General features: G+C 32.6%; 1 protein-coding gene across 5 annotated transcripts in view; it reads right to left on the bottom strand.

Moving 5' to 3' along the window:
* The window catches only part of Cdh18 (cadherin 18), an 827,162-nt gene that overhangs the window by 27,279 nt on the left and 787,276 nt on the right, over positions 1-12,607 (bottom strand). For all 5 annotated transcript variants that reach the window (XM_036207191.1, XM_036207193.1, XM_036207194.1 and 2 more), the window contains one exon: positions 3,989-4,110. In XM_036207191.1, coding sequence (XP_036063084.1) covers positions 3,989-4,110 — 122 coding nt within the window. The remainder of the gene's footprint in view (positions 1-3,988; positions 4,111-12,607) is intronic.

Genomic DNA, 12,607 nt, shown 5'->3' with positions numbered 1-12,607 from the left:
TAATGCAATACATCAAAGTTTATATAAATAAAGGTAAATCAGACATACAGTTAATTATATATAAGATATACATTCAATTATAAAGGTCTTAAAATAATGATATGTTCATGTATGCCTCAAAATAAAGAAAGTGAAACTTTCAGTCTACTCTTTTTGTTTGTTTGTTTGTTTGTTTTTCGAGACATGGTTTCCCTGTGTAGCTTTGCGCCTCCCCTGGAACTCACTTGGTAGTCCAGGCTGGCCTTGAACTCACAGAGATCTGCCTGCCTCTGCCTCCCCAGTAATGGGTTTAAAGGCTTGTGCCAGTCTACTTTGTTTTTTTTATAACATTAAGTAAATTCAAATGAACATAATACAATTTTCATTGGGATGCAGATCTAAGCTTTAGAGGTTGCAATTTGTAAGTAATAATAGATGATAATAAAGATCCATTTATTTCTGGGTGTCTTAGTTTTTCATGTGATGTTAAGTACTATAATTTTTAGTTTTTCTGTTCTAATTATATCATAATGAAGCATAAGTAAAACCTTGCATTGATTCAATGCTTCCCAAATGTATAAAGTTGATTTAAATTTTATATATACAAGTAACATTTGGGCTTTCACTCAGAAAAAAAAAAATGACTTTTATTAAATGAGCTTTATTAAATGCTTTAGATTTCCCTACCTGTGTTACCTGAATATTTTTTTTTCCATTTTAGTGTATTGTTTTCCCCTTATTTGGTTTATCAATACACCATTTGTGACACCTTAATCTTAATTCAGAATGGAGATCAGCTCTATGTAGAACAATTAACATTAATGCCAAAAGCTGTCTACCAAACACTATTGAAAGATGAGTACATGCTGTAATATATTTTCCAGTCATTGCTGTCATTCTCTTTGAAAATAGTGTTGTGGAGATATCCTTTTTATATGCAATCAATTTAATTAAAAAAAAGTAGGCAGTATTTCTGAGTTATCTAAAAAATTAAAAATAAAGGAATAAATGCATCAATTCTAAATTTTAAAGTCTTATATAAGTTTAATTCATGACTACCATTTCATACACATGAGACTATTAATTAGTTATCCTATACTGTTTGTGATACTGTAGTTTATACCCCCTTTTTTTTAGTTTTCTTGCCATGATCTTCTCTTTCTATGAGCTCTTTAATATTTTCTGAGAAGGATGATCTTGCTCCATTTCATTTATTAGTGTTCATAAATAAACTGTTTCTGTGTCACATAGATTAAGCTATATTAGTATCAAAAATAAATGCTTAATTTACTTTGCATTGTTTTGTTTTCTTTCCATAATATGAATCTGAATTAAAATTTTGCCATTAACTATGGAATAATTTCTGTATATTTGACATGGTATATGTGCACCCTCATTCTTATTAAATATTCTTATTACTTTTCTATTTTATTCTTATCAAAATTACAACATTTAGCTATACATTCCAGAGGGTAATTTTTGGGAAATACTTTTAACTTTCAAAATATGATATAGCATGAGAAGAAGGAGAAATATATTTTTTAATATTTGAAGATTTGTTGTATACCCAATAAAATTTGTTATATATTTTGAAAAGTTGAAAATATATATTAAAATGATATGAGGTAGCATACTTCCCATTGCATAAAGCTTGACAATCATGATACTTAGTTAGCAATATCATTGTCAAAATTGTATGTGAATATAGTATCTGTTGCTGAGATGAATCCTCAGACTACCCAGCTATCTATTTATGGTTTTTTATCTATTTCTCCTTCAATTTAAAACAATGTACATCTAAGTGCAACACTGAATGGTACTTTGTGTACAAACTTTGTCATGATATTGAAATATGCCTCTCTAGATAATTTTATTTGATGAAGTTTATTTTTCTATGATTACATATACATATGTGTATCTATATACATATGTATGTTTTGAAAGTTTTCTATAATTTTCCATCTTTATTGTAAGATAGGATAACAGTATCTGTTATGTAACAGATTATTAACTTATTTCCATTGGCATTTCTTTAGGTCACTACACTCTGTACATACTGAAAAAGGAAAGACTCCACATAATCCTACAACTAATACCCTAGTTCTGTTTATATGTTCACATATTACCCTTTTTGGGGGTAATATGGTTATTTTTTATCTTATTTCTAATATTTCTTTTTGCTTTTTTCCAGTGTAGTAAGAACTATTTTCATTTAAGGGATTTTCTTGGATTTGTTACTGACAAACATGTAATATAACTATAATTAATAGCTGTCTCCATGATGTTGTTGATTTTAAGTTGTTTTTTCATTTTTATTTTTATCTTTTCTCATGAAGCATCAGCAACAGTATTATTCTTCCTTTGTTTGTATTATGTATACATTTTTAATTTCTTTCTTAATATAAGGGGAATGATAATAGTCGTTTAAAATTACACATGAATATTTCATGTGATCTCTTCTATTTCCCATAGAAATAAGATATTATGCAATGGTGTCACCATGTATGCTTTGAAATTGATGAGGACATGACCAGGAACACCCATATCATCTTAATAATATTACATCATACTACCTTATTTGGGGAGGGGTCACATCTCCATCCTTATTACCTGTCCTTTCACCTCCAGCAAACAAAAATATGTTTCTGGCTCTATACTCCTGTGATGCTAAATGTCACCCAGTTTAGACTAAACATACATGTATATATTGATCTGTCAATATTAAAATGAGTAACCAGTTTACATGCTAAGAAGCTTCTATTATTTATTTTTATATATGCATAGAAAAATAACTAATATTTCATCATGAGCTTCATATTTTTTAAGTCATTTCGAGTGGTGTACTCATTCTGATGAACCCACATAAATTCAAAGTTGTTTAATGCAGGACTTTGATACTTTCTTCCTTACTTAATTTACCTGTAGCTGACAATTGTTAAGGTGGACTGCAAGAATCCTCATCGTTCTCTAATCCCTTTTCCTTAAGTGTGAATAAAACCTGTGTCCCTCATTATCAACCAAATCTGCCAATAGAACTTATGTACCAATCAAATGATTACATTGTGGAAGACAACTGTTTCGCTCTGTGCAAGAGGAGCTCACTTTATGCAGCAGACAAAGTAAGCAACTGGCTTTGTAGAGAAAATCCATGTGGCAAGAAACTAGGTATGGTGTCTCCCAAGAAAACACCTAGAATTCCTTGATGGATTGCAAATGGGAAAGTGAAGTTGCAAACAATGTGGAGAGAATCTATAGAATCCCAAGAATTGGCTGAAAAAAAGAATGCTACCGTGATGAGAGTCTTGTGAGAGCCTTAGTAGACTCAGAGTAGCCATACTTTAGTGAGGGTGAGTCACAGCAAGTGCGATAATACATGCACTTTTATTTTGGCCGTGGGTTTCATATATTTTGTCATACAGAACATAAGATTAATGCACATTTCCCTTCTAATGGGTGGCACAGTGCATCCAGTCTCCTTCCCTGTCTATTGTTCTTTACTTTCCCCATTCAATAACTCTTAGGGGCTCTTAATAGCATAAAAAAAAATCCTCACATGAGTACAAATACACACACACACACACACACACACACACACACACACACACACACACACCTTTCAGAACCAACATTTTACCATTGTATGTTTTGTCCCAAATGTGAATTGTTCCAGACTCTCCTCCTAGATACAGTCTGTAGTCTTCATCAGGCTATGAGAGAATACTGCTACCCACGGAATGCAGGGCTGTACCTAGGCTACTCAATGCAATTTATTTGACATGATGAAAGGATTATACCTAAATGAGTTCATGTTCCGAATTATATTGTAATGCAGGGAAAATTCATTCCTACAATGCTCAAAAATGTATTTGTACTTAAAACCTTATAAAACTATCGTCACTGAGCATAAAAATGATACTGAGGGATTTGGGGGATAATACCTAAGAATAATAGAAATAAAGCAGCTTATTCTTCTTCCATTCAGGTGGTAGGAAGAAAAGCATTAACTTACCTGACCAGGTTTAGAATTCTCACAGACAACAATATCATATTCCCTGGCAAGTTCAGGTGGATTGTCATTGACATCCAGAACTCTAATGCCCACGGAGACATGGCTCAGTAAATCAGGATTGTCTGCAAAACACACAGGGATGTATTTAGTATTTCAATACATACTTTAGAGGCTTGGCTTACAGCAAATCTCCTTAATGCTGTGGCTTGCCTCTAGCTCCATATGCTTTAGTGGGACTTTTGGCAAAAGACAACTATATGAAGCCTGTCTCTGCTAGAACTCATTAGCTTACAGAAAAGAATGAAAAATGAATACCATGGCTTCACATGAATACCAAGATGATGTTTTGTTTTGTTTTTTCCTATCAAGGAAATTACATATTATTCAGGAGCTGGAGTGGGAGAAAGTTGTCAGAACTCATGGCAAGCTGTCAGAGCCTAAGAGATGACAATTGGTTTTAGCAATACCCCAAGAAGAGCCAAGAAGCAACTAAAAAGCAAAACAAAACAAAAAATATCCAGTATGTAAAACATTCAAGGTCTAAATTTTGAGTAAACTTAGAGAAAGCAATAGTGGGGGTTTTTATAACACATGCTCACATTCTTAGAGGGAACTCTGTGTAGTTTGTAACAAGAATGTTCAATTTTAATAAAAATATTAACAAAGAATTGAGACATAAAAACATATTTGAAAACATTATATTCTGTATTATAAAATGTCTTAAACTTAGTCTTGGCATTTTTCAGAAAGTTTATTAATTCTAGGATTCAGAATAAAAGAAAAAATATTTATTTTTTTCCTATTCTGTTTCAAATCTAAAAATTTAGAAATCCTTGCAGGAAAATTGAACCTCCCACAAGCCAAACATATTTTAGGGAAATTTTCAGAAAGAGAAAATAGTTGGCATGTTATTATCAATATTTAATGAAACAAGTAATTTCATATATGTGTAATTTACTCTAGAAAATATTGTCCATAAGAAATGTGTCCCAGGCATGGTGGTAGACACCTTTAATCCCTGTACTTGGGAGGTAGAGACAGGTAGATCTCTGTGAGCTTGAGGGCAACCTGGTCTATGTAGTGAGTTCCAGGATACCTTTAGACAGTGCTACACAGAGAACCCCTGTCTTGATAAACCAAACCAAACCAAACCAAATAAAATGAAACAAAAAGTGTTTCATCTTATTTTTTATCATTTAAAATGCTTTGGTATGCCAGGTGGTAGTGGCACATGCCTTTAATCCCAGCACTCAAGATGTGGTCTCTGTGAGTTGGAGGCCAGCATGGGCTAGAGAGTGAGATCAAGTGGAGGCAGCAAAACAACATGGAGAAGCCCTGTCTCAAAACCAACCAAACAAACAAACATACAAACAAAAAACTTTGATACTAATACAACACAGTCTTCTAAATGACAGATATTACATATCTATAGACTAAATAAAATAAATGTTAAGCCACTCCTCTAACTTACTGAAATGAAATCAATCTACTGTGGTGAATATAAATATATACTCACAATACATACATACATGCATATACACACATAAACATATATATACATACACACACATATACATAAGAGAGCTGTGTAGACAGAGAAGTGGAGAGGGAAGAGAGAGTGTATTAGTTAGGTTCTATTGCTGTAATAAACACTATGACCAGAAACACCTTGTGGAAGAGGGAGTTTATTTGGCTTACACTTCCACATCACAGTTCAACGTCAAAGGGATTCAGGGCAATAAAGAAATGCAGGGACTGAAGCAGAGGCCACAGAAGGTTGCTGCTTTCTAGCCTCTTCCCCATGTGTGGTCTTATATACAACCCAGGAACACCTGCCCAGAGGTGACACTGTCACAGCTGGCTGATGTCTTCCAAATCAATTAAAAAAAAAGTTATACAGATTGCCTCTACACAAATTTGATGGAAGAATTTTTCTTGGTTGAGGAATCTCTTCAAGATAACTGTAGCTTGTTTCAAGTTGATAAAACAGTAACCAGAGCAAAGATGAACAATTGTAAATAAATAGAAGTTATCAATATAGCAAACTAATTAAAGAACACATATAATCACTGAACATAGGAATGGAAAACAAGAAATAAAGCACAACCCCCATGCATTTTAATGATAAAACTAACAAATATTCAACATAAAATGTTATTAATTATGAAAACTAACAAGCCTAATTAACCAAAGATAAAGGAACTGAAGAATAAGTCTAATAAAGTATGTGGGTGATTATATTCAGGAGGTTTTATTGAATTTTATTAAAGAAGAGCTAACACAATTAAGATTTCTATTCTGTCTGTGGTTAAGGAGACAGAATAACATAAGCAAGACTGCTTTTTACAGATTGATGTGTGGATTCAATATAATTAAATACAACCTCTGCAAACTTCTCATCAATAAAGAAATTTGATTCTAAGTTTCATAAACACAAAGGTTACTTGGACTTTTAGGGGAAATACAATGTAAAAGAAATTAGGTGCATGATTTATTGAAGCTTCTTTATCATATTAAAACTAGGTACTGTGGCATTGTCAGGGAGACAGCCAAAGGGAAACAGAGAGAAACGTAGGGTGACTGAGGACCCTGAAAGTTCTCTAAAATATGAAGGTAGGGAAGGTCAACTAAGGGGAACCATTTCACCACAGCAGGATTTTCATTCTACTCGAGGTCTGCATAGCAGAGAAATAAAAGTATTAATGCTGATATGCATTACAGTGTTAAATTAATAATTATGTTAACATTGACCAGTTTCACACTGAACCTTAAAATGTATTTTGAGGGACATAAATGTAGATCCCTAATTATACATAAATTTTGAAAAGGTATTAACATGAACATATGACTAAGATGAAAATTTCCGAAAGCTAGGATATAATAGTCATGAATGTAAGAGTGGCAAGCTTGAAGTCAGGGATTATAACATGCTCTCAGTTCTTCCCATGTATGACAAAAGAGCAGTTTGTCAAAATCCCAGTGTGGGAGAGGCATTTCCACCGCAGGGAATTGACAACATATTTTTCTCTAGAATAAATAATAAAAAAGTATTACATGGAGAGGAACAAAATGCAAGCACAATACAAAGATAGGTTGCAAAATTAAAAATAAAGCATGAATAATCCACTATTGTTAAAGAAATTAAAGTTCATAAAAATAAGTTACCATTCTGTGCAGACTAGACTGAGAAAGAGTATATCTGTATATAATGAAATTATGTAATATAGGAAAGTCCAAATAATACAAAACTAAGGACAGTGTAAAGCCTGTTTTTGTTTAGCATAATGTTCTTAGAAGTAGCACTAGTTAATAGCTGAAATAAACTTAAAGGTACATTATTTGTTTGTATGTATGTATATATGTTTGCGTGTCTATGTGTGTAGGCTTGTTTGCATGTGGGTGGGGCTTATGAGCAATAGGGTTTGTGAGGAGGTCAGACTACAACTTAGAGGACTCAGTTCTCTCCTTCCACCTTCAGAGACTGAGGATGAAGCTTAAGATGTCAGGCTTGACAGCAGGCAACTTTAATGCATGAGCTACATGGCAGAATCTGTCAACACAAATTCTTAAATAAAGGTATTTCTTTAAAATCTATTTATCAATATCTTATGAATGTCTTTTTTTAAGATATTAGAGAACATACTAAATTTATTAAATTAATATGGAACATTTTACATTAAATTAATATAAAACATTTCCTACAATTCATTCATGCAATTACCAAAAGCTATTATTTTATCCTCTATACATAGTAAAAGTTAGTGGGGTACCTGTAAATTATTCTAAGTATGTTATATCATACAGATAAAATAAATACATTTGACCATTCTATTTAAATTCTGACTTAAATTTGTATGTAGTGTGTGTGTGTGTGTGTGTGTGTGTGTGTGTGTGTGTGTGTGTGTGTGTTTTGCTGGGGTAGCAGCAGAGTCAAGATGTTGTCCTATAGCCAGGCTACACTGATACTTACCATGGAAGCTAGTTTGACATAGTATTCAAAGTTCCTTCCTCAGCCTTCCAAGATAATTATAGCCATGTGGCATACACATTTTATATACTAAATTGTGATTGTCAAAGTAAATTAATGCAATGGTCTTTGTCTGAAACATATTTGGCATATGAATCTATATTTAGTGTTATTATTTCATATTCTAAATTTATTTTTTATTTTGAATGTTTACATTATAATAATTGGAATGATCTAGTTAGTCCAAAGTACCTTGGCAAAGCCAGGATTATTAACATTTGTTGGTATCCATATTTCTGATCTTGTATTGCCACATATTTGCATATACTTTCTATCCTAAAATTATCTATGGTTTTTCATGTTTTTATAGCTCACATTTTGAGCAAATGAAAGGCTCCTAGAAACCATTATGAACATCATGGTAACACAGCCTTAGAACATCCTGGTAGCTTCTCCTATGCCTAGCAGGCAGGGTTAAAGCAAATGCATTGAAAACAGAAAAGGAGCTTCCTATAAAAGGATTCTTCATAGGTGACATCTCCAGTAATAACTTAGAGAAAAGAGAGAGCATTTCTTGACTATAATACCCTGTGTTTCCATGCCTGCCTGTCTAGTTGATTTGTTGTTGTTGTTTGGCAATTGGAATGTACTTGAATCCATTCCATTTGAAACTCAGTCACTCAAGATTGAGAAATGACACTTACTATGTGAGGCACCCCCCCTTACAGTCCTAATGCTAAATAGTTAGGCCACATTGTAATCACTGAAATAGAATCATTTAGGATCAGACCAGTAATTCTTCTTTATGAACACCTACTCTCATGCTGATTCAGAATAAGCTGTAGGCTTAAGCTAAGCACATTGAGAAAGTGTATGAGCACACTGTCTACATGTTTAGTCAAGAAAACATTGTGTGAGACACTGAATAAGAATAATTCAAAAGAGAATCAAGAATGATGGGAAAATAATTTAATTCCAAGTTCAAATTGAAAACAGTTTATTAAGAATAGGATGATATATAAAAAACATACCTAAATTCCATGGTATTTTGACTAAATATAATTTTAATTAATTATGTGTTCGTGAACTGGGTCCTTCCTCTGATTCTGTTTTTTATTATTTACGTTGGACCCTGAGCTAACTTCATCCTGATTGTCAAACATCTTAGCTGCAAATATGTTTGCATATGATAATATGATTGTAAGACTAATTTAGAGATTTTTTAAAACTGCTAATATAGTATTTGTTCTTACATTTTTCTTTTTATGTTTTATTTCTAGAAATAAGATTGTGTATCCGCCTTATAATATTTTGAATATAAAATGCATTATTATCAGAGATAATTAAATATGACTTCAAGCACTCTACAATGCCTATAAACTTACAAATTTGCTATATTTAGGTCTTCATTGGTACATTATTTAATGGCCTGTTTCTTATAAGTTGCAATTAAGGCATCATGCAAATATTGTAACAGTGACCATGGGAGAAAGTAGAATGGAAAGGTCAATCATGTCAATACAAAAATCATAAAGAACAAAAAGGTATGTGATGTTACCAATTTTCTAGTCCTTCTTACAATATGTACATATGATATGCAAATTATCCATGCCCTACAGACCATCAGTGTATCAGGAACTCATATACGCCAGCAGTTCTCTGTGAGTTCCAGGACAGCTAGGACTGTTACCCAGAGAAGCAGAGAAATCCTGTCTCAAAAATTAAAAAAAAAAAAATTATAGCCTTTCTTGTCTTCCCTGTCATTTGAATCTCACTGTTTTATTCCTTGTGGTGGCACTTTGCTTTTCAAGGTCCCTCTTTGCCTCAGAATCATATCTGGAAAAACATCTATAAGTGTTTTGTTTGCTTGTTTTTTGTTTTTTGTTTTTGTTTTCTTTTTTTTTAACCTTCATTTTTGTAAAATGCCTTTTCTTTTTCTTTGCAGATGTTGACAAGCAGGAACCTTTTTTTTCTCTACATGTCCATGTGGTTTATTTTGACCAATAAGAGGAACAACAGTAGTTATTTTCTATTTACTTAATAATGCTCTCCAACGTTCCCTTTAATTCTCCATTAAAAATCTTTTGTATTTACTCTTAGTATGTGTATGTGAGAGAAAGACAGACAGATACAGAGACAGAGATCAAGACATACAGGCATGTGCAGAGAGAGAGAGAGAGAGAGAGAGAGAGAGAGAGAGAGAGAAGACATTCAGATGCATTCTATGCTGCAGGAGGTCAATGGACAGCTTCTGTGTTCTATAGTTCTTTCCTCCTATCTTGGACTCTGGAATTTTGACTCAGGTGTCAGGCCTTGTGGAAAGCACTTTTATTTGCTGAGGCAAATCTGTATTTACTTTAAACTTGTTTCATCAATAACTACTTCAGTATTTATGAGAGGCCCATGTGGCAAAGATTCCCTCGTTTTTCCTCTCTTACTTTATTTGATCTTGTTTTAACATTAAGAAATCAAATATTATTTTAAATAATGTATTATTACAGATAATTAATATGAATTTTTTATATCTGATTGAAATTTCAACAGGTAAATACAATGGTCTACAATAAATCAGTGAATAAATTGTATATGACTGAAAATTAAACTAAATCCACATGTATAAAATTCCAAACAATGAAAGATAATATTTTACAAAATAAAATATATGCTGTTTAAAAATTCAGAAGGAGGGTACTTATTATTAAACCATCCAAAATACAACTCATGCACCCATTCTATTTCTTTTTCTGGGAGCATACTATAAGTTTATTTATTTCATACTCATTCTTCCAAGCTCCAGAATGAAATGAAATCCTTCAGGGGGATCCATTTTCTTCAGCACATGGGTTTTTGCAATTTACACACAAATCCAACAATTCCCAGTAGGTCTTCTGTCTTATTGCTAGACAGTAACATAAGTCAGAGGCTTCACATTTAAGCTTTGCTTTGATCTTGGAGAAATGAACACTGTCTTTGTTCTGTAAAGCATAACTCCAGAGTCAAAACAATTCACTCTTATTTGAAATTAGGGAATCTAACTGTTCACATTTATTATAAAATAAATTAGAATCTGTCCTTTAGCTGTGCAAAGATGACGAAATAGGTCAACTCAGTTAGAGTAAGAACACAGCTAAAATTTGTCCTCTGATGTTTCTAATATTTCTGAAATCTACCATTTATTTCCCATCTTAGTGTCCTTACTCATAATAACTGTGAACACTTTTTTAGCTTTCATCTTCATAGAATGTGAAAATTCATTACATGATCTGCTCTTATGCTCTCCTTTAAACTGCGTTTACAGTGATGCTTCTGTTCTGCCTAGAACTTTACCAACAGGTTCGGGCATATTTATTTCTAAAGAGAAAACCAAGTGCATCATTAGCAGCAGAAGTCTGACCTTTTTACTATTTTTACTTTTTGATGAAATAATATAAATACAATAAAATTTTCTTATAACATCATCAATAACAGATAATAATCATTTGATTAATTTTGGGAAAATGGAAATTACAGGAAATATTTAAGAAACAATGATATCATCTTTTAAAATATTTACAAATTATGTATTTGCAGTATTTGTAGGAATGATTATTTAACAACACCCAATTTCTCCAAGAAATGACAAAGTTTATATTTTAGGATGTATTTACATTGTTTAGAACTAATGCCAGGAAGCTTATGTAAAGGCCACACATTGAGACATCCAAGAAGCTGAAAACTGACTTATGTGGAGAAATAGATTGAAATTATTTTAAACATTTCATAAATAGCAATGTTTCTTCTTTGAAATTCCTTGAGATTTTACAATTGCCCCCTCCTTTTCAGAATTGTATCACTTAAAATAAATCAAGTCACATCATCCATCTTAATAAAACTTTCAGCTTACAGTAAGGAAAGCTACAAACCTTGATTCCAATGTGTATGTGCATCTTATTATTGTGTACTATTTAAATTAAATGCCTAATAACATTATCTGGTTCAGAAGTAGAAATCCAGAAAACAACCTTTTCCTTTTCAGTTGGTAAAGGCATCTGATGGCTTTCTCGTGTCTCACTGTGTATCATAAATTATCTTGGAACTAAGCAAACAGTCAAATGATAATATGTGAAAGTTAATGATACAAAAGAAATCTATGATTCTTGAGACAAAAAGACACAAAGACTAAGCCCTGGGCTCTCTGGAACCTAGATGAAGTGGATTATAACCAAGCAAAAACAGGCTGGCTTTTGAAACTTAAAGGAGTTACTTATAAAAGAACCCATGATAATTAAATTTAGACATTCAACATTTGTTGTTGTTGTTTATCTTTATACATAAGTCTATATTTGTATGTATATGGGTGTGCACATGATCCATGAGTGGGAATATCTTCAGTAGGCAGAAGAGCATGTCAGGTCTCATTGGACTCTTGCTAGAGGTAGTCGCTTATTGACAAATTGGGTGTTGGGAATTTAACCTGGATCCTCTCCTCTGGTAGAACAGAGAGGCCTCCCCAAAGTTAAGTCATTTCTCAAGACCATAACCTATGGTGAAATCCATTTAACTCACTTTCTCAACACAGTATCACCTCCAAAAACACTTGAGGACAGATAAATCACTGTGTCTGCTAGGGCCTCAACCTGGCTGCTAATTAACACAGGAAGATCAAAAGTCAA

Source organism: Onychomys torridus, chromosome 15, assembly GCF_903995425.1.
Source record: "Onychomys torridus chromosome 15, mOncTor1.1, whole genome shotgun sequence".
NCBI lineage: Eukaryota > Metazoa > Chordata > Mammalia > Rodentia > Cricetidae > Onychomys > Onychomys torridus.
This window is presented reverse-complemented; position numbering and strand designations above follow the sequence as displayed.